We start from the raw sequence: 23,675 nt of genomic DNA, 5'->3' as shown, positions 1-23,675 counted from the left end.
TAAAGGCTGAAACGATAACGATGAAATTTAACAACTGAAAAACTGCCGACAAACTTGCTCAGAAACTCTAATCTATCAAGGTAGTCAATTAATTATTAACGAAAATCACTAAGCTGTCATAATATTAACCAACATACAAAAAAAAAACAAATTCACCATCATATTTCCATCGATCTGCTAAATTATCTAAAAAGCTTTATAGCTTATAGCTTATTGCTTTGCTTATTGCTTATAGCTTATTGCTTTGCTTATTGCTTATAGCTTTATAGCTTTTTAGATAATTGATATGATTATTACCCAAGTGTATAGGATATAGTTTATCCAGGTTCTGGAAGTTGTTCCCTCGAAAAGCACATAGAACCACAGGGAAATGCTAATATCTAGTATATGAACTTGTATAGAGAAATAGTTATAAAATTATATTATGTATAAGTAAATATAATTAAGGAACTAATAGAAAGGCATCATCATTTTATCATCACTTTGCTCCATCAACCTTTAAATTTGAATCGTATTTCCACCAAATTAAAAAAATATATAAAGAAAACTCACCTTCTGCTCCAAACTGGGCGTAAAATCTTGATTTTCATAATAAAACGGATGTTCCGGGTTGGTATAGTCAAATGCCCATTCTTGAAAATGATTGGCGATATCGAATCCTCTATGATTGTAAGCACAATACTCGAAATCTATTAAAACTAGTTTCGGTTCACCCCAGTCGGATATGTGGCTTAAAACTGTGAAAAAAAATATTTAAAATTTATTAAATTAAAATATATCAAGTCGTTTTGGCCTAGTGGGTAAAGAACCAGAAAGAACCGAGGGTTCGAATCCAGGTCAGGCAAGTACCAATGCAACTTTTCTAAGTTTGTATGTACTTTCTAATTATATCTTAGACACCAATGACTGTGTTTCGGATGGCACGTTAAACTGTAGGTCCCGGCTGTCATTGAACATCCTTGGCAGTCGCTACGGGTAGTCAGAAGCCAGTAAGTCTGACAACCAGTCTTACCAAGGGGTATTCGGTTGTATGGGTAACTGGGTTGAGGAGGTCAGATAGGCAGTCGCTGCTTGTGGCACACTGGTACTCAGCTGCATCCAGTTAGACTGGAAGCCGACCCCAACATAGTTGGGAAAAGGCTCGGGAGATGAAACATAAATATGTCGAAGATTTTTAGTTTTACAAAAAATGGGCGGGTTTCAAAAAAGGCGTTGAGGGCGGAGCTAGTAACTATTTTCAAAAATTGAAACTTACCTGTATCAGAGGTATTAGCATCCTCGTATGCGATTTCGAAGTTATCCTTATTGGCGCTGTTAACCTGAAAGATAAAGATAATTTATTTGGTTAAAACACGGGTATATGTTTACAAAAACAGAAGTATTCTTGATACATAAGGTGGTAAAATAAAATCAGACCAATACATGTTTTGTCTACAATTGGTGTATTTTTTTTACAAATAGCGAATATTTAAAGCGAAACGTTTAAATATTTATAGAGATTATAAGAAAACATTTGCCAATTGCCTAATCAATGTTAGTAAAGTAGTGTAAGTTTGTATATATAGTGTACATAATATGCTTATTTTAATAAAAGCATCACTATTTAACCGTTAAAAAAATTGGCAATAATTAAAACTTATTTAAGGGTAGCGACTTAATACGTTTCGGTATACAATATGGCGGCCTCCCAAAGATGGCGAACTGACTGTTTTGGATTTAGAACTATTTTTACAAAAGCGGTTTAATAACGGCAACTTGTTAACTGTCCGACCTTGGATATGACAGGTGACCTTGGATTTGACATATGACCTTGGATTTGCTAAGTGAATTTGTATATGACAGGTGACCTTGTATGTGATATCTGACCTTGGATGAGGTGTCGTCAGACTCGAAGCTCCTGACGTAGATAGCTGACACGTCCTCCTCGCTGGTCAGGGGGGGACTGTCTTCGGCTAGGAGGATGTTGCCTGTGGGAAATATTGTTAATATTAGAGGGTTTGGTGCTGCCATATTGAGAAGATTTTTGGGGGTATACACTAAAAAAAATCGAGTTTTTTAGTATTTTTTTTTTGTTTTTCTTTTACAATCACAACAATAAAGGACAACCGATACAAGAGAGAGAAAAAGCCTGACAGTAAAATATGTCAAACTTTAAGATTTTAGTGAAATTCAAGACTAGCTTTAGATATACAAATAACTCTGTTTTTACTATTCTGTATGTAATAATTTCATTTATATTGTTATCTGACTGTTATATTGTTATCGGGACCATCCATCCTGAAAATAAACGCTATTCTAATTTATATTTAATATATTTCTCACCTTCCTGTAAATCATTATGACAGAACACGACAGGCGACTCGACGGTCGCGAGGAACTTCTTCAACCACTCCAACTCCTTCTCCAAGTCCGTGTTCTTCAGCTGCTTGATAATGCGCTCTTCTTCCTCGTTCTGGAATGGAGAAGAATATGATTTGAGTATTAGTTGGGTAAATGTGTGGCTCATGGTTAAGTTGGCTAGTGACTTACGGCCAGTTTCTTCATCAAAAGTAAAAGACAAAGTAATGTCTAAAGTAAAAGTAACGGTCAAATTCCTTTTTTCAAGGCTAAAATGACAGCAAAACTAATAGGAAAAATGATTTTGACCGTTACTTTTACTTTAGACATTACTTTGTCTTTTACTTTTGATGAAGAAACTGGCCGTGAGTGGGCTCGTGGCTTTGTTGGCCCTTGTCTAATTAAACTTGTGGATAAGATGGCACGTGGCTAAGTTGGCTAGTGACGAAGTTGTCTTGTGTCATTTGAACATCTCTGGTAGTTCCACCAGAATGTCTGACAACCAACTAAAGGGTATTGGGTTGCCCGAGTAACTAGATTGAGGAGGTCAGACAGGCAGTCGCTCCTTGTAGCACACTGGTACTCAGCTACATCCAGTTAGACTGGAAGCCGACCCCAACATAGTTGCGAAAAGGCTCGAGAGATGATGATTTCTTACCTTCCCCTGAATGGTGCCAGCAAGCCGTTCCTCCTTCACCGTCTTCAGCCATTTATACATGGTCTTCCATAGGTAGTTGGGTTCCTTGTTCAGAGGTACTTCCATGGAGTGGATGGCTGCCATCTTCTCAGCAATCTTCATGGACAGCGAGGGGTCTGCCAGTTCTTTCGTTAGGAGGGGCCGGGCCTGTGAAGATAGGGGGGTGATTTAGTGGGGGGTTAGATTTTCGGGGGGTCAGAAGGAATTTTTAAGAGGTGCTGAGTGATTTTTTTGGGGGTATTAGTAGTCGTATTGCTACAGTTTTATAAATTGAATGTCCTATTTGATTTCCTACAAATAAGTAAAATGGTTTTACAACATGACATAAATGTACATAAATATATTGTATAGTTGTCAAAACTATTTTAAAAATAATAAACATGAAGTTTCTTGCCCATTTCTGTCTATAGAAAGATAACACAGGTCAACAGCATTTTTGGTGCAAAGGTGAAATATACAATTTCTTGTAGGATATTAGATACGTAATCGAAGTCCAGAACATAGAGTTGCACTAGCACGTAGGGATTTAGAGATATACCCCTCCTAAAGTACCAAAAACGCGATTTTAACGATATTTGACGATTTTTTTGAAGTACAGCAAAATAGTTTTTTTTGTTTCTATCTATAGCATTATATAGTACCACTCTTCCCGATTGAAATTCATTTTTATTTCCAACGTTAAGAGTTTAAATTTTCATGAAATATGTATACAGCTACGATAGTTCGATCTTCCCTATATTTCATTTGGCCTGTTAGTATGAAAAAACTCCACTTTAGTTATAAAATGGTATATATCGGGAAATAAAACTCGCAAAAATATAAATTAAAATGGGGTTAATGCGGGGAAAGTAGTACTATATGATGCTTTAGTTAGAAATTCCTATAAAATTCTGCTGTCCCCAAAAAATGACATCAAATTTCATAAAAAAACGCGTTTTTGGTACTTTAGGAGGGGTATATCTCTAAATCCCTGCGTGCTAGTGCAACTTTATGTTCTGGACTTCGATTACGTATCTAATATCCTACAAGAAATTGTATATTTCACCTTTGCACCAAAAAAAAAATTATAATTTGTTGACCAGTGTAATTTTGGAATGAGCAACTAAATTCATTGTTATATTATTTTTACTTTCTTAATTTTCGTAACTGCTTATAAGGGCCTGAGTGAAATAAATAATTTGACATTTTAAAGTCCTACCCATAAGACCCTTGATTTGAGATAACCAAATACATTTTTAAGTCTTCATTTCATATATTTTTTTTTCTTGCAATATTTTGCACACTTATAAAAAATACACCTGCAAAAAACTACAAACAAAATTCAACCTTAACACCTAAACACTAGATGTGAAATTACATACCACGCCTTTTGATCCGGCATCCGGTCCGTTCATCCGGTTTTACGCCCCGGGTACGCGACAAACCTGCGCTGCAACTAACAAGTCCTAACAGAAATACGCGATTACCGGCAAAAAAATTGCCGAAAAGAAAAAATATTTTACCAAGGAAAAAAAATTACCATTACAAAAAATGTTATGTTAAAAAAATTTTTCGATTTTGCAAAATCTTATCTTTAAATAATTATTTATTAGTACAGCCAAAATTGACAGGAATTGTATTAAATATAACCATCAAGTTCTGGCTGTCAAAAAAAAAACTTAACAATTTATTAAACTTTCTATACCAAAAATACGTATTTACGTTTTTAAGTCAACACTCAAAAAACCGGTACAAAACCGGTTACAATTTCAACCTTTACTATCAATTCAAAACACCGAATAAATTACCAAAAAATGCTACTTTTAATCACACTGTATTTTTGCAGACAATACCCAAAAAAAATATAGATCAATTTTTTTTTCTCAAAAATAGACTTTACATAGTCTATTATTTTTCTCTTTCTATACTATAACTGAAAATATACTTACAGGTATATATTCTTCAATTCTTCCCCCGGAGAAGACGCCGTGTAGACGCGGCCCGAGCCTCCTTTCCGACAGTAGGGTAAATATTACTGATTCTGTCACTATAGCGTCCATTGCTCGCTCGCCGTGTACTTGGCCGTAGATTCTTAGTAGCACCTGAGAAAAGAAGCATTTTATGTCAATTCAAATTCATTCAATTAAACTTGGCTGCAAAACAGCAGCTTTCGTAAAAAAATTACAAAAGACAGCCCCCAAAACGCCCACCCTTCACCACTTCCTATGTGTTATTGCTGGGAAGAAGAAGTGGCGCAACAAACTCCCCAGCAACAGGTCTGATTCTTAAATTAAATAAGAAACCGCAGATCGATCGATCAAGAGGTTAAGCAACGCTTGGCGCTGTCAGTGCGTGGAAGGGTGACCATCTTGTTATGACGAGTTCCCACGAATTTTGGAAGGCACGTTAAATTGGTGGGTCCCGGCTGTCAGTGAACATCTTCAGCAGTCGTTACAGGTAGTCAGCAGAAGCCAGATAGTCTGACAACAGTCTTAGATTGAGCAGGTCAGATAGGCAGTCGCTCCATGTGGCACACTGGTAGTCAGCTGCATCCAGTTAGACTGGAAGTCGACCCCAACATAGTTGAAAGAAAAGGCTCCGAAGACGACGACGGAAAGTAGTTCCCTCGGGAAGAAGCTAGTTACATATAATATCCTTACCTTCCTAGGTTCCTCAAGTGAAGAGAACGAGCTACACTTCACCACCTGGCTGGACTTCCTGGCAGCCCTGTTCTCCAGGCTATCGGGGTCTGTATCATCCGGGGAGCTCTCGCGTTTCTGATAGGTCCCCCATTTTGAGGTGTCGTCGGGGAGAGCCACGTAGTAGAGGAAGTTTGATAGGCCTCCACTGTGAAAGAGGTAGGTAAGGTTAAATTATTGAAAAGATAAAGATTAACCCCCTTACTTATAAAAATCTCTAATCACCTTCTAAGCAACGTTTTAACTAATCACTACTTAAAGCCTTAAGTAGTGATTAAATGTTAGTGAAGACATGCTTAAGCAACGTTTATAAGTAAGAATATTCTTAAACAACCCTTAAGTATTACTCATTATTTAATTCACGTTTATAAATAAGGCTGTAATTTAATTGCTTCTAAATGAGTGCAATCCTACTATTCTACAAATCCTTCAAATGCCTATTATAAATGCGAAAATATGTATGTAATTACGTGGGCATATATTTTTGTTACTCTTTCATTCAGGCAAAAATGTAGCTTATAATTATATAAGAGAATAACGTCCAGCCTTCGAGCCTTTTTCCCAATACATAACGAATGATACAACAGAATAACGCTGTACAATATAATAACGCAGAATAGGCTATTTTTAAGAAGTAGGTAAAACCGCGGACATCTAGGACAAAATTTTCCTTATTACATAATTATATTTCCCAAAATATTTTTTTTTTCATAATTTAAACGTGATGATAAACATCTAAATATTTACTTGTGCTTGTTGTAATTTCAATTGCTGTACATAATGAAGACATTATAAAATTACTACCAAATCACTTCAAAACCAAACTTCTTAAACATTTTTCTTAACAACATTTTTATCTTCACCTCGTCAAGGCTCAGACAGCTCAAAAAACTTTAGTATACGCATTACTATACGTTATCAGTTAAACAATGCGTGCGTTATCTGGCAGTAATTTTCCTATGTCCCACTAAATTCATTGTCAATACGTATTAGTTGAGTTTCAAGTGCTTTTAGTACTTGTACACAGGGAAAAAACCTTTAATTTGTCTGACTGTTTTTTTGTGTATATTTGTTCATAATCTTTCTAAGGGGTATTGGGTTGCCCAGGTAACTGGGTTGAGGAGGTCAGATAGGGCAGTCGCTCCTTGTGGCACACTGGTACTCAGTTGCATCCGGTTAGACTGGAAGCCGACACCAACATAGTTGGGAAAAGGGCTCGGAGGATGATGAGGATGATTTGTTGATAATCTTTGATTAAACTCTTTTCCAAGTAAAAATATAAATTTTTGGACCCTTAAATAACAATTAAAAGTGAACTACGTTTAAAAATAAAATAAAAACATCAATTTCATACTGAATATTGGTAATTATACATTATGAATCTTTATATTGCTCGAAAACCAGTTTTTTTGACACATTTTTTTACCATATTTTGACACTTTGCAATGTTATGATTGGTGTAATTTAGTAAAAAGTCTTAAAGGGTCTATTTGATTGAAAGGGTATTTCAGCTAGTTGTCCAATGACTGACTAGTTTATTGACACTGGACTTAATGAATAGGCTACATAAAAGCTTGCTAATCAATCCAACAGATAAAACTACAAGCCAAGTTTCAATAAAAAATTCTAATAACAAAGACAAGTAAAGTGTATTAAAGCCACTACACAAGAAAATGCCCCCAGTTAGTACAAAAACTAAAACGTACGTTTTTTGACTAAAAAAACTAAAAATCTCGCAGTTTCTTCTAAGAAAGGTTTCGACTAAAAAACGTAATTTCATTTCGTTTACAAAAGAATTAAACTTACTTATAAAATTCTACTACAATGGTACGTTTTTGCAACACTCGCGTCTGATTGGTCCAAGTTATAAACTGTTGTATTTTTGCTTCAAGGACGTTTTTTTATGGATTGGCTGTTTTCTAGAAAGTTCCTTTGATTCTAAATATGGATATCTAAACTAATACCTATTGTTAAGTTGAATAGTTTGTTTGTATGCGCTAATTTCAGGCACTACTGTACCTACTTATTTGAAAAAATCTTTCAATGTTAGATAGCCCATTTATCGAGACTATAGGCTACTTTTTATCCAGGTGTTAGAACTGCTTGCTAACTACCGCTAATCATCATAAATAAGTGTAAGATTTTTTTTAGATCTTTGTGAACTTGGTCCAATTTTTTAAATAAAAATATCCTAGATTGCCGGTAGAATACCTACACAGTCAGTCAGAAGCCAGTTAGTCTGCCAACCAGTCTTAGCAAAATATTGGGTTGAGGAGGTTAGATAGGCAGGCAGTCGCTCCTTGTGGCATACTGGTACTCAGCTGCTTCCAGTTAGACTGGTAGCCGACCCCAACATAGTTGGGAAAAGGCGGACAACCCCGCTACCGCTTATGACTCGCTCCAAAGAAAAAAACAAACTTGTCCTGCCGATTCAAGGTCTTTCGTATTTATTTACATTTTTTTGCGACTCACAAAGCTTGTTTAATATACTTCTTACCGATACATAAATAAAGTTTTTCATAGGGCCATCTTAACCTATGGTGCCTGGGTATGCGAATAACCCGGGCGCCTAATAATGCAGAAGTCGAAGTGTCCCAAAACTCCAAAATTTTCGCGCTCGCTTCGCTCGCGGCTTCTTTTCTTAACACATCTTTTTTTACGTTTAGCTACTTTAATATCCCAATATTCAAAAAATTTTGCGCTCGCTTCGCTTGCGGCTTCTTCACTTTGCGGTTTTTTTTATTATACAAGTTTAGGTGCTTTAGTGTCCCAAAACTCCAAAATTTTCGCGCTCGCGGCGACTTCAATCTACAGTTGTTTGTATTTTTCAACATTTTTTTGTCTAACCTATCAAGAAGGTAACTCCTAGTTTCCATATGAGCTTTCTTAATTATGACCTTCGAAATACATTAAGTCACAATCTTTCAATACTAGGTACTACATGAGCTAGAGACGGCCCTGACTTTTCATGTAAGGAAGGACCTCATTGAATTTAAGTAATATGGTAGTAATATTAAAAATTAGGTCTTGTTTTGTTAAACAAAAAAAATCGGACTCGTCCGGGGAAAAAATGCGATTTACGCCAAATGTCCGGGTTTTTTAAAATATTTGTCCGGGTTTGGCGAAATTCGAAATGGCAGCCCTACTTTCGGGTACAAACAAAACAAATATGTTTCCTCTATATTACATTAGTGTAAACAAAGCGTGGTTTTATAACATTACCTTCATGGAAATAAAACGCATTTCTGCGATATCACGGATTACGTTCAAGACGGTTTTTCGAAGGTTAAGACGTCATAAAAACAAGGTTTCGTAAAAAATAATCAATAGAAACAATGCTTAGGAATTGTCAATAAACTGATTTGTAGAAATTCTGATAAGAACAGATTTTCAGTAGTTCATTATCTCCCGAAAGTAACGCCAGTTACAGAAAATATTAGAAGTAGAAGATTGTCATGGTATGGGCATGTAATGAGGAGGGATGATACGCAACAAAGTGTGTGCTACAGTGGCGAAGGGTGGTTTAATGAAATAGGGAAGCCGCAGCAAAAAAAAAACTGGGGGGGGGAGTACTCAGGGATGGGGGGGGAGAGGTAATGGAGGTAATTTCTCAGTCCACCTTTTAGCACTGACTTTGGATTCGGCAGATTATTAATATCTAAAAAACTTTATTATCTTTAGTTAGGTATATTAACTAGGGCTTTCAATACCGGTATTACGGGATCCCGTAATACCGTGATCACGGATATATTTTGGTCTTTTTTCAATACCGGTATTGACGAGCCAATACCGTGATTACGGTATTACAATCTTTTTATAATTTTGATTATTGTGGTTTGTTGTAATAAGTACCAGGAAGTTGTATTAAATAAAATAAGTAACTACATACTCGTAAGATGTATGTACTCGTAATATTAGTCTCACACTTCACACTTGTGTATTAAGCGCCAACTTTTATCTCCAGCATACCCGCCCGCACCTTTCTTAAACGATCGGTTTAGTCGGTCCAGCGAGCTAAACGGCGTTATTGTTTTGTTAGTCAGTACTTAGTAAAGAGACATCTCATCACTAGGATGTGTCGCCAATCGACTTGGCAACGCTGCAGAGACTCCAGAATAGACCAGATTTCAACCGAGTCGAAGGCCTTCTCATAGTCCACAAATGCTAGACACAGGGGCTGATTATACTCTTCGGTCTTCTGTATAATCTGTCGCACTGTGTGGATGTGGTCTATGGTGCCGTATCCGCTCCGAAACCCAGCCCGCTCCGGTGGTTGGAATTCGTCGAGTCTTCGCGTAAGTAGGTTCGTGATCACTCTTGAGTACAGCCTATATACGTGGCTTAGGAGGGAAATGGGTCGATAGTTCTTCAGCTGGGTTTTGTCTTCCTTTTTGAAGAACAGGACGACAACACTCCTACTCCACGCCTCTGGAGTTCTCCCTTCAAACAGGACGGCGTTAAAAAGCTTCTGGAGCTCCCCCAGTACGGGCTTACCACCGGCTTTTAATAGCTCTGTTGTAATGCCATCCTCGCTAGGGGTTTTTCCATTTTTGAGCTGTCTCAGAGCGATCTCGATTTCGCCACTGCTGACTTCTAGCAGGTCTTCGGTGAAATGGCGTGTTAATGTGGCTCTAGAATCCTTATTTCCGGGATCAGGTCGAGATGCATGCGATGCGTATAACCGGTCATAGAAGTTTTCCACTTCCGAAAGCACTCCCGGCACCGAAGAAATGACTTCTCCACTTGTTGTGGTCAGCTTCGTCAAGTGGCTTCTTCCAAGAGATTGTACGAACACTTTTGAACCCCGATTCAGCTCAATTGCTCTTTCAATTTCAAGAGTATTGGAGCACCGGAGGTCACGTCGTACGTGCTTGTTGATCTCTTGGTTTAGAGCCCGCTTAGCTGACGAAGTGACAGGCGGGTTTTCACGTCGTTTCTTCATAAGCCCCAATGTTTCTTCCGAAAGCTTTGATTTCTTGCCATAACTCTGCATGTTACAGAATCTCGAACGTTCCTCCCTGAGGATCCGAACCACATATTCGTGGTTCTTGTTAACGTTGTGGTTTCCAGGGCGGCAAATCGGTTCTCCAAATTTGACTGGAACTTTTCAGATCCTGAAATGGTTTGGAGCAGTGTTGGTCGGAGCCTGGCCTTCATCAGACGGAAACGTTCGGGCTTGAAGTTGATATTCAGAGAGCTTCGCACAAGTCGGTGATCGCTACCGGTATTAAACCTATTGATCACGGAGACTTCTCTGAGTATGTGCTTCTTGTTCGTCATGATGAAGTCAATCTCATTTTTAGTCATAGGGTCGGTGTTATGATTGGACGCTTTTTGAAACTAAAGGATTGTGTTTTAAAAGTTTTAATCGATTTAAAATTAAACTCCGATTTCGAATTGGACGAATTCCATTTGACAATATTAAAAAATATTTACAACAGCCTTTCTGTAGTCAAAGTAACTGTATTAGAAATTTGTAAACGGGATGCCAATTTACTAAAAGCAGATATTGCGCTAAAATTTATGTTGACGAAGTTAGATGGTCAAGCTAATGACTTAAGATAAAATCTTGCAAAAGTACTTCGAAGACGCATAAAGGAGCGACGACTTTTAATATCTGGAGTATTGCAATATTTGCATGACCGACAATACCGTGATCACGTGATCACGGTATTGAAATTTCTAATACCGGTATTGATACCGGAATTGAAAAAATCCGGTATTTGAAAGCCCTAATATTAACTACTAGAATCTGAGAAAAGTTGGCACTAGAAACAATACATTTTACGTATTTAATTTACAACGGCCTGTTAGCCATTGATATTTATCGTAGGTATATGTTTCATAAATCCGTCAGGACGTTAGTAATTTTAATATTGACGTAATATAGGTAGGTAATTCACCCGTGCGGCGTGCCCGAGCTTTTATTCTCAAAACTTAACTTTGAAAAATAGGTTCCTTCCTAAAGTAAATAATCTGTCGGAAAACAGTCTAATGCGATAAATGCTATCCTAGTCAAGTTTTAAAAGTAGGTAGCTACACTAAAAAGAAACCTGATGCAAACTGTCTACGTATCAAAATAACTCAATTCAACGTAGGTATCAGGTATCTCTATTTTCACTACGCACACACATTGTACTGAGTACCAGGTCACAGTGCGATCGCGAGGATTAGTAGGGAGTAATGATACTGCCACCAACTACTATGAACACAAAAAATTATAAATCCTCAAGTAGGGTCATTAAATCGCGGAGAATCTTAACACCGCGATTCAGGATTTGCTTAAAAATGCACAACGCCATCTATGTTGACGTAATGTAACTAAAACACTTAAACTAACATAAAATATTGTACACACACGAACTATGTTATTTCTAAATGATACACACACCAATAAATTCAATTAAGTAATACAAAGAAAAAATTGTTAATGGTATTATCTAAAACAAAATAAGAACAATGAGAGTGAATTTGTCTGATTTGTTTGTTTACATATTTGAGAGCTCTAAGCGCTATCACTCGCGCGTAGACAGATATAGCTACTCTACTCTTGACGCGTTCTTTCTCGTTCACTCGCGAGTTTTGATTGGTGGAACCCGCTCCGTGAGCCGGCTTACCGCTCGCCCTTATTTTGCGAACATCGCGCGGCGCGGCGTGGATGACGTCACGCAAGCGTAGTTTTGTATGGAGGAGGAAGCCGCGGCTTGTTTAGTAGGAGCAAAATGTTTCAAGTAATTTATAGACAATTTTTTTTACGGTGGTAGGCGTTTTGTTATACCTACATATTTAAATTGTGTGGTTTAAATGATTATATTAATTATACCTATAAATATATTATAACTTATACCTATGCTTCTTTCCTGAAATTCGAAAGGGAAGCCGATGGGAATCGGCTTATTAGGACGCCTCGCCACTGGTGTGCTAAGTACGAATGTAGATGAATGGAGAGGAAGAGGAAGACCTAAGAAAAGATGGATGGATTGCCTGAAAGATGACATGAATAGGAAGGGAGTGAGTGTCAGTATGACGAGTGACAGGGAAAAATGGAAGAGGATGACATATTGCGCCGACTACAAATAAAATTGGGAACAGGGCAGGAGGAAGAAGATTATCTCTTGACCCTCTTTCCCAACTATGTTGGGGTCGGCTCCCAGTCTAACTGGATGCAGCTGAGAACCAGTGTGCCACAAGGAGCAGGACCTTTATGTGTATGGTAGAATTTCAATAGTTACGCGTTTCTTTTTCAGTAGAAATATAGAAAGTGGTAAAAGGGATTTTGGGGTCAGTTATTTTTGGCAATGTTTGTGCGCCGATTTGCAGGTTAAGATTTCTTAATATACCTTAATATAACTTTAAAAATGTATACTAGTGGACGTATCAAAGTACATAAATGAAAGATACATCACTCTCTTGCAGTCAGGTAAAAAACAGGGTCATTTTCATGAGAAACGGCTTTTTTTTAACTTTACAAAATGTTGTTGTTTTGTATCTACAGGTAATCATTTTAATTTCTAATAAATATTTTTATATAACTTCTGATATATCTCATATAAGATATATTATAATCATAGGTATTTCTTATCAATGACATGTATATTAAAGTCCTTATCATAAACAATGTGCAAAACCGGTTACGAACCGGAAAGGGGGCGGTTCGAACCAGTTTTTATTACAAACCAACATTGAAAAAGGAGGTCGTGAACTGAAAGATAATATCGTTTTAAAAATATTAAACGTTTTAATATAATGAACAGGATTTACAAGTCTTTTACTTAAGACGGTAAACGGCTTCACCAATTCTGAAATTATTTGGCTTAGAGGTCTGCCTCACTGAGACGCCATGGTGACGTCGCCAGCGGCGCAGGTCTGGCTACTTTTGGCATCCGCAGGTCGCCAAATCGTGTGACCATGGCGTCTCCACAGTCAAGTGTTTAAATCCAATAGGTACTACGTTTCTAGTGAGCGTCATAAAATGACGGCTGACAGGCGACCACATTGGCGATTGAGTGAGGGAGGTGCGCTTTACCGTGTACATTACCTATAGTGGCAACCATGGTAACGTCGCCAAGCTGCCGGAGTAGCCAGAAGCCACGTAGGGAACTGTAGCTTGTGGCCACGCTTCCAATTTGGCGACGTTGCCAAACCGTCGCCAAGTGAGTTAGGTTCCATACATTTCAATACTAACTGCTTGGATACGTAGCCGGCGACGTCGCCATTGGCGTCCTAATGAGGCAGGGCTCTAAACATAGCACGGATGCATCGCTTTTGAGCCTTAAATGCCATTTCTTTGTTAGTTGAGTTGGCCCAAAAAATAATACCGTACCTAAGAATGGACTCAACGCAGTTGGGGCTAGTTTATACAAGGCATATGATAAACTACTGACTCTTTTGCACAGTACATTAATGTGCTCCTTCCAATTTAATTTATTGTCAATGATTAAACCAAGAAAACGAGCAGTAGCAACTTCTTTTATAGTATTTTTATCGTAAACCAGGGTTATATTTAACGAGTTTTGCTATGCCGAGTGACAAATGCTATATTTTACCCACATACGGGAAGTAGTTTCCTTACAGGAAGATGATAAAGCCGCGAGAAAAGGCCAGTTTGAAATATAGCTAATATATTCAGTAAAATTACCATGAAAATAAAACTAGACTTCATCTCCCGAGCCTTTACCCAACTATATTGGGGTCGGCTTCCAGTCTAACTGAATGCAGCTGAGTACCAGTGTGCCACAAGGAGCGACTGCCTATCTGACCTTTTCAACCCAGTTACAGGCAACCCTCACGTTACAATATGTATAACAAAGGATTTTCTTATAATTCTGCCATTAAAAGCTATTGATTTATTTTCTGTAACCTGACAAGTTAACCTCGACAATGTTAAAGAAATGATTAGAAAGACAGCTTAAGGTGAATTGGATAGCGTGCGGATCGGAGCTAACCTTTAGAAATAACGCATTTCAATAAGCTATCTATCTTTTGTTTTGCTTGCTAGAGATAGGAATTTTGACATACGCCCCTGGTGCTTGTCAAGTTTTTACATTTCATTGATTTTATGTAGACGAGGGAACTAGTTACGGCATTTGGATAAAAAGTAGATTATGTTCTTTCTTAGGCTTTTCACTATATGAGTAGGTTACCTTTTATTTTAATATAAGTTCAGTAGTTTTGATGTGAAAGGCGGATAGACAGAGTTACTTTTGCATTTGTAATATTAGTAGGAATCGTAGTCAACCCTCAGGTATTCTATCCTCTATCAAATTACTAATCCCAGTAATTTAGTTATAGATTACATAAGCACGAGCAAAGAGAACAATTGAGATTTTTTTTAAATCTAATCTCTAATGTCGTATTTATCCACGGCAAAGTCAATCAAGGAGATATTTAAAGCTGCTAAATCAGCATAAACTACAAGACATATGTACCTGATCCTCTTAAAGTCCAGCTCCTTAGGGTCTACCGTCTTCCAGGCTCCGTGCAGGTAGTTCCTGCAGATCCTGCCAGCCACCTCTCGCATCTCCTCCTCAGTGCCGCACATTTGTAGTTTCTGAAAAGATGAGAAGAGGAAATCTTGAAAAACATCCTATGGATGGATTTTTTGAAGTTTGGCACGAGGATTAAAGGCATAGGTAGCTGAAACTTTCCGAATAAACCTCTACATAGATTGGTGAAAAAATTAAATCTTTATGCATCTATATATTGGTGTATACTGCATGGATAGCTGTTTAGTAGTTTTCGAGTTGAGCGAAAAGGCAAATAGATGCGGTAGACGACTAGTGCTAAAATATGTAGGCACTTAAGTCTTTAGTCTTAATTACTCTTAATATCCATAACTATTAGCCGTTGAAAGCCCCACCGAAATTAGACTAGCCGTTCCTTAAAAGAACAAAACGGCATAAACAGTTTACCTTTACGTAGAAATTAATTTACAAAACCACCTTTTGTCAAATTTTAACTAAATGAAATGTTTTTCTTTTCTATTTTGTCATTAGAAATAGAGCCTTAAATAATTCACAGTTTAATTGTCTTACGGTTGAATATATTTTGCCGGATCTGTTTTTTTGAATGTTATATGTACCTATCTTTTCAAACTCACGATACAGGACATATCTCATATGAATATTTGCACATATTATTACACGTACATTAACATTCATAATCATGCTAAGTAGTTTATTTAGTATCAAGGTTATATTTAGATTAAGCAAATCTGATACACATAATTTTTTTGCACTTTTGGATGAATTTTGATGTAACAATATTTTGGTGTTGGTATTGTTATCAGCACGAATCTTGAGCTCTGACCTTCACCTGCGCAGAAGTAATTTATTGGGTCCCTTTTGAGGTATGAAGTGAGGCGCGGGGGCGGGCTGAAGCGGTGATTGGCCCGCAGTGCATCGCGTCATAGCCGTCACTCGGGATTGGTTCTTTGCTAATAAATCACTTCTGCGCAGATGTAGGTCAGAGCTCAAGATTCGTGCCGATAACTATAAACTAGAGTAAAATCGATAATATCTTTTTTCCTATGACGAATTTTCTTACATAATATGTATTAAGGGTTTTTTAACCGACTTCCCAAAAAAAAAGGGGTTATCGATTCGGATTTTTGTACTTCTTTAGTAATTCTAATTCATCATATCTTAAAAAGTGCTTACTATTTATCTTTATTATCTAGTATTAAAGTATGTTTAAAAGAAATGATCAGAGATTTCACGAGATTAGGAGAAATAGATACACAACTAGACATAATACTAGACAAATCAATATTGTTTATTTTTCCTATCTTCAATAGGCAAATTAGCTGATAGCAACTTTACTACTTATCTAGTAAAATGGTGTAGGTCAAGATTTGTTAAATTTTGGCCCCTGAAAACCAACCAGTCATTTGAACATCTTTGGCAGTCGTTACAGGTAGTCCGAAGCCAGGAAGTCTGACAATCAGTCTTACCAAGAGAAATCATGTTGCCCGGGTAACTAGGTTTAGAAGGTCAGATAGGCAGAAGCTCCATGTGGCACACTGGTACTCAGCGGCATCCGGTTAGACTGGAAGCCGACCCCAACATAGTTGGGAAAAGGCTACTTGATATTTGAAGTTTAATGAATAGTTCACAAGTGTAATAATTTTCCGGGAAGTATCATAGAGCCAAATGTAAAATTTTGATGATTAATTAATAGAGACAGGGACAAATATAAAGTTGTTTATGATTAAGACAATTAAATATATTTACGCCATTAATCATTAGGTTAGGCAGCTTGCCAAATGACGATACACTTCTTGAAAGGTAAATATTTACAATTGATTTCATTGCTATGTAGTCTATGTATGAACTTCCTTCATAAAAATAAATACCATTTTTTTTTCGCCTGATCTCTCTCCGGTGGTATCGGATTGTCGTCGCATCGCGCTATGAGAGTGAAGGAATAGTGAGTGCACCTGTGTCCAAGCAAATGCTCGTGCTCTATAATTTGTCCTGCGCAGCTGGCTGATCTCCTTAAAATGAGAACAGCCACCGTGGCCAAAATCGGCCGTGAACGCCATTATATTTTTCGATGCGTAGTAACACTGAACAAAATAAAGCTACTTGTATACTATAGAAACAGATAGATTACAGTTGTTCGACATATCCTATCTTATCTATATAAACCTTTACTATCTGACAATAACCTTGCATTATATTGACGATAAGTCTGCGTTGTGCCTATAATTTTTATTGGATAAGATAAACACTGAATGGGTATAAAGATTATTGTAATTCTAGCTTAATCATTTTTACTACAGGGCAAAGGCCTAGTAATCCGAAAGCTTAGCGAAAAATTAGCTATCATCCTTATAAGAAATCCCTACTAATATTATAAATGCGAAAGTAACTCTGTATGTCTGTTACGCTTTCACGTCTAAACCACTGCAGTGATTTTAATACAATTTGGTACAGAGATAGAGTTGACCTTGAGAAAGAACATAGGATAGCTTTTATCCCGGACTTTTGAAGAATTCTTTTGGAAACGCGATATAACCGAACTCGACGCGGGCGAAGCCGCGGGCGGAAGCTAGTATATTATAAAGCTGAAAAGTTTGTTTAAAATCGCTAATCTCAGGAACTACTGATCCGATTTGAAAGATTCTTTTAGTTTTTATCCAGGTGCGCGGAATACACAGTACAGCTAAACTTTGATTAAATTTTACTAAGTTAGGAACTACTTACATTGCACATAACACACTACCAATTTCATCACAAAATCTATTCATGTGTTTAGCCAGATAAACATTAAAGACCGAGTTATTTTTTTGTAGGCAATATTAGCATATTAAGCAAGGATTTCTATAGACATTTTTGCACACGTTTTTTCCCCATCGTCAAAAAGCAAGGCTAAAAATCTTGTATCTTTTCAAAAAAAGCCTTGAAACAACAATAGGACGACACGTCTTAGAGCCGATTTCTCAATCGCCAGATAACGTTTATCTGAAGAATATGTTTGACGTTTTGACAGCTTTTATATAGAAAATATGTCAAACCGCCATATTTATTCCTCAGATAGAAGCTAACTGATGATTGAAAAATCAGCCCTAATTAAAACCCGAGTTTTGTTAATTACTCTCTATTTGCATCAAGACAAGAAAATAACAAGTAAATTAATATCAATTAAAAGTCAGTCTGTCTGTTTGTCCCACAATTGTTTTTAATTGCCACATTATTGCACTGATTTAAATCATAATTCATCATTAAAATGCATTTAAAATCAGGCGTTTATGAGGTTGAAATCAGCAACAATTTTTTTAGAGATCCGTAGTTACGTAGACGAAACCATATACAACGCATATTTTCCCCTTCTATTATTATTTCTTTATTTCTGTGTGCAAGCATCTTCTTCTTCTTCTTTCTATATCATCTTCCGAGCCTTTGCCCAACTATGTTGGGATCGGCTTGGGCTGAGTGCATGTTGAGCACATGGAGCTCCTCAACCCAGTTACCTTGGCATCCCGCTAGCCTTTGGTAAAACTGATCGTCAGACTTTCGGGCTTTTGACTTCCAAAGCTGTATAAATGACAGCCGGGACCCACCAATTGAACGTGTCGAAATGATCACCTATCCACGGACTGACCGAGCCAAGCGTTGCTTAACCTTATGATCGGTAGACCTGTGTGGCTGTTACTTGGCGAAGATTGACCCTCGATGTTTATAATTTCAAGATAATTATTACGTATTATTATTTGTTCTGATAAGACCAGTTAATCTGTGTAATTAATTATGAATTATTGCATAAACTTTAATAATATAGAGAATGAGTAAACATTCATTATGGCACTGAGCTGATTTTTTACGGATATATCGCATCATAAAGGATTTTTTACGCGCACAATTTTTCTTCTAAATTCATATAATAAATATTAATAAGTCTGTTAGGTATGGGATACGGAACTATTCGACTTGATTTTGCAATAAATAATAAACATCGAACAGCATATTATTTGAAAAGAGCCATATGTATGTGTTTTAGGTAGTTCGGTACCTATGCAGTTAGCTGTAATTTTTGCACTACGGAACTCTAAGCACATGAGCCCGACTCACACTTGACCGGATTCAACAAACCACTGGGGGGCAATTTCATGGCCATTTTAAACTCCGTCACACATTGACACTAATCTCGCGATAAAAAATCATATCTCATCGGATTACACCATAAGCATAGATTATTTACCAATGTGTACCAGGATTTTACTGAAGATAAGAGAATTTTATATCAAGTCGTATGTAGAGAGATTACGACTGTCTGGTCATGACAGGTGTAGCTTTGTGGTTAAATAAAAAATAATTGAAATTTTTAGTAATATTTTAAATGCGTAAGTCACTGTCTCGCTTGTACTCCAAAACTACTGAACCAAATTAAATAAGGGATAGCCGAGAGCCTGAGCAAAGGCTAGTATTCACTCGAATACGAGTAGAGGTTGTCCTTCAACGTAATTTATTAGTTTTATTTACAAAAATCATGTCATGTTTTGGAAGGCATGTTAAATTACTGGATCCCGGCTGTCATTTGAAGATCTTTGGTAGTTGTTACATGTAAGTCAGAGCACCTATGACAACCAATCTTTGCAGAAGGTTTCAGGTAGCCCAGGTAACTGGGTTGAGGAGGTCAGATAGGCAGTCGCTCCTTGTGGCACACTGGTACTCAGCTGCATCCAGTTAGACTGGAAGCCGACACCAACATAGTTGGGAAAAGCTAGGCAGACGATATCATGTTTTATTATTTGGGTATACCCAGCAATTCATATTGTCATACAAAGACTTACAAATATTTGTTTATGTTTTAAAAACTTATCAGAACATAATGAGATTAAAATCTGACACATTTACTATCAAGGTAACATGGAATTTTTCTATATCTATTTTGAGTATTATCAATTAATTCAATTTCTTAATAATGGACTTTGCAAAATACTGATTATGATTGATTGATTAAGCAATTAAACTTGTGAAAGGAAAATTGATTATAAAATAAGGTTCTGATAGAAGTTTTTTTATGTTAAGTAGAAACTAATTTGTAGTCCTGGATAAAATCTAGCCTATGACCTTCCTAAATAAATGGCCTATTACAATGAAACAGTTTTTCAAATCAGATCAGTAATCCTGGAGCTTAGCGGGTTAAACCAACTTTTTAGCTTTATAAAAGGTATTAATATTTACTAGTTTTTAATTAGAAGTAATAATATAAATTTTTAATGTATTCAGAAAGTTTCACGCAGTGATTCATGTCACAAATTACATAATTAATGAGGACAGGAAAAAACAATCATATTTTTTCATAACTTTCCTGTTATAAATGTCTAATGTTTATAGTCAGCCTTTTCCCAAGTATTTTTTATTTATTTATTTAACCATTTACATAAACCCAATATCCCTTGGTAAGACTGGTTGTCAGACTGGCTAGCTTCTAGCTACCCGTAATGGCTGCCAAAGATATTCAAATGACATCTGGGACTTACAGTTTACGCAGTGCTTTCCAAAACACAAACCGCCACCAAAGTAATGACTTAAACGCCATAAAATATTTTCTAGATATCTATAAAGAGGAATGCTACATTATCTATAGTCTTTACTTCATGTAACATAGACTAGCACCCAATAAATTGTTGTTGAAACTCCTTGCAATATTCAGGCAATAAATTCAGCATTTTAGATAAAAACTCAACGCGATTTACCTACAAATGGAATGTTTACGTGCACATCTAATCGTCTGTGACGATAAAGCGGTTAAACCGTCAATAAATTCCAAGATATAGTAAGTCATATAACGTAATACAAGAATGTAGCATATAACCTAGAAAAACCCCAGTTATTAACAACAAATCTTACTTTTATTGATCTTTAATCACATTTGAAGCACTTTTTACGTAACAAAAGCGTAAATTAACGCTAATTAGTGGTTATTTTCCTAATTTTTCGCGAAGATACTACGCCTATTTACACCGATAAGGATGAATGTGATATTTCACAGAATAATTAATGAATACTCACCCAATAGCTGCTCTTATTCATATCTATGAATCTCCTGTAGCTATTTCTAGCTTGCATTAATAGATTTTTGATTGTTAGACATTAATAATGGATTTAAAATCGATCGCTCTCGCGGAAAAAATATTCCCGACCGGTCAGGCATATGACAGATGGAGTTGCCAGGTTACAATTTCGTATACCCGAGACGTTGTCAAAATTCAGAACGCATAACACGAAAATACAAATTTTATCTTGTTATGTAAGCGTATTGATAGCTAAAACATACTTTTTTACTTGATATATACCTAAATAGATAATTACAGCACTTTAAATACAAAGTAGATAACATCAACGACTCAAAACAAGTATTGTAACTTGTCTAAGGAACTAAGATAGCATGACTCAGAATAAACACTTCATGCTTAGTAACTGTTCACGGACAATAACTTTTATAGCAATACCTAACATTGAACTCATTTGACTTACGGGATATCATAAAACAACCGTCTGTTTGTTTGAGTCCTTATCTCAATGGTCATAAATACGTAGAACAATTTAATATTAAAATGTATAAGCAAATACTACTGTTGGGCTTTTGATAAATTTTAATCTACATAATAAATAATAATGTGATGTCTGACATGAATATTTAGGAAAGTTTTGCTAACATACGTCGCAAGCGAGCAAATATTTGAGTTACCATTCACTTTAGTTCTCTTATGAATTGATTAACATTAAAAACGGGAAGCGTTCGATCTGGCAATAAAGTTATGACATACTTTTTTTTTCAAATATTATTGATTTTGACAGCACAATAATGTTACCTGCGGTGTGAAAAAAAATTGCATTGTTTTTTTGTATTTTCCGAACCGAAACACATTATCAGTTAATAAAAGGTATAAAAACAATGCATTTGTGCAATACGCATTGGAATTCGCGGCCAATTTGCTGTGCATGATTAAAAACAATAGGTTTTTTTATTATAGCATTGTTTACGTACAGCCAAAGCGTATAAATTGTAATTATATTAATGTTATGTGATTAAAGTAAGTTATTAGTTATATAAAAATGAGTTAATAACGAAATAAGGTACGAGTTATCATCCGAGACAATACGTCACCGGTGGTGCGACGTTTGATGCAAAAAAAAAAACAGAATTACAGATTTTTTGTAACCGTATCAAACCTAATTTATTAACATGACACAAAATACAAATTAAATATTTACCTTCGCCATTACAACACGGTAAACACCTCCTATACAATATAAAAAGGTTTAATTCTTTAATTTCGTTTTAAAAATCACCGCAGTTTCTTATATTCGTGAACGTCTGCACTTCACAATCTAAAAATATGTACTGACGGAGCCAACATAAAATGAAGAGCACGGAAATTCGATAGTCTGACGTGATTGGCGTGTCCACGAGTGGGAAAGAGACCGAGAAAGGCTCGAAAACAGCCGATGTTTACCGAAGTTACCCGAATCGCTATCCTTGTTACGTGTCTGTGGAATCGTCACGATAAGGCGCCCGAATGTAGAAATCACTCATTTTATTCGTTCCGTGTGACGTCGAAAATGTGTTTAATTCAAGCGATTATCGTATACAGCTGATCAAATATTTATTGTTACTTAGTTATAGAGTGCAGGTCGATGTATAGTGGAGTTTTTAAGGTAAATTCTTCTAGTAAAACGTTCGGTCGTGTTTGTTATGAAACTTACTTAGATACTAGGTGTCTTATGCATTGTTTTGGTCCGTAAGTTGCATTTGGTATCAAAATATTTACATTTTGCGTACAACAACTACACATTTGAGTCATATTTCACATAAAAATGAACGGAAACGGTAATGGGTAGCTGTATGTTTGTTTTCTGTTATCGTATTTGTATTTTGGTAACATAAAAGATAAAAGACACGGTAAGTTAAAGATCACAAAGGAACAAAAATAATGAGAGTTGTTTTATTTTAATGACTGGTTAAACAAATGATAAGCTACTGGAAATTACCTATACAGACACTAAAAGGTAAAAATGCAAGTTTATGTATGAACTTCCTACCTATTGATTTTGACAATTCTCTCACTACGTTATCCTGCACACAAAGCCTAGTGTGTGTTTATGTGCGATATCGGGCAAAAATCAGAGCGGTACACTTGTTTACAAATACTTTGGAAGGAAACAGCAACCATCATCAGCCTAGCCTTTTCCCCAAATACCTACATTACCTAGGGTAAGCTGTCAGTCTAACCGGATACAACAAATTACCTACCAGTTTTTTTACAAGGAGCGACTGCCTATCTGACCTCCTCAATCCAGTTACCCGGACAAACCAATACCCCTAGGTAAGACTGGTTGTCAGACTTACTGGCTTCTGATTACCCGTAACGACTACCAAAGATGTTCAAAAGACAGCCGGGACCTACTTTTATCGTACTTTTTTCGATCAAAACAAGCTACCTACGTAAGTAT

General features: G+C 36.5%; 1 protein-coding gene across 3 annotated transcripts in view; it reads right to left on the bottom strand.

The window, feature by feature from the left end:
• The window catches only part of LOC110377830 (choline/ethanolamine kinase), a 29,315-nt gene extending 6,496 nt beyond the window's left edge, over window positions 1-22,819 (bottom strand). The window contains exons 1-9 of one of the 3 annotated variants that reach the window (XM_064042601.1): window positions 22,437-22,819; window positions 15,141-15,262; window positions 5,674-5,860; window positions 4,963-5,115; window positions 2,996-3,181; window positions 2,323-2,452; window positions 1,867-1,967; window positions 1,256-1,319; window positions 553-737 (exon numbers count right to left, since the gene is read on the bottom strand). In XM_064042601.1, the coding sequence (XP_063898671.1) occupies window positions 553-737; window positions 1,256-1,319; window positions 1,867-1,967; window positions 2,323-2,452; window positions 2,996-3,181; window positions 4,963-5,115; window positions 5,674-5,860; window positions 15,141-15,262; window positions 22,437-22,445 (1,137 nt within the window). In that variant the 5' untranslated portion in view covers window positions 22,446-22,819. Of the gene's footprint in view, window positions 1-552; window positions 738-1,255; window positions 1,320-1,866; window positions 1,968-2,322; window positions 2,453-2,995; window positions 3,182-4,962; window positions 5,116-5,673; window positions 5,861-15,140; window positions 15,263-21,230; window positions 21,414-22,436 lie in introns of those variants that run through there. The other 2 variants (XM_064042600.1, XM_064042602.1) reach the window with 2 other exon arrangements.
• Between the last annotated feature and the right edge of the window lie 856 nt (window positions 22,820-23,675).

The sequence above is a fragment of the Helicoverpa armigera genome, chromosome 29, assembly GCF_030705265.1.
Source record: "Helicoverpa armigera isolate CAAS_96S chromosome 29, ASM3070526v1, whole genome shotgun sequence".
NCBI classification, from domain to species: Eukaryota; Metazoa; Arthropoda; class Insecta; order Lepidoptera; family Noctuidae; genus Helicoverpa; species Helicoverpa armigera.
Note: the sequence above shows the minus strand (reverse complement) of the source record. Positions and strands in the feature narration are given on the sequence as shown.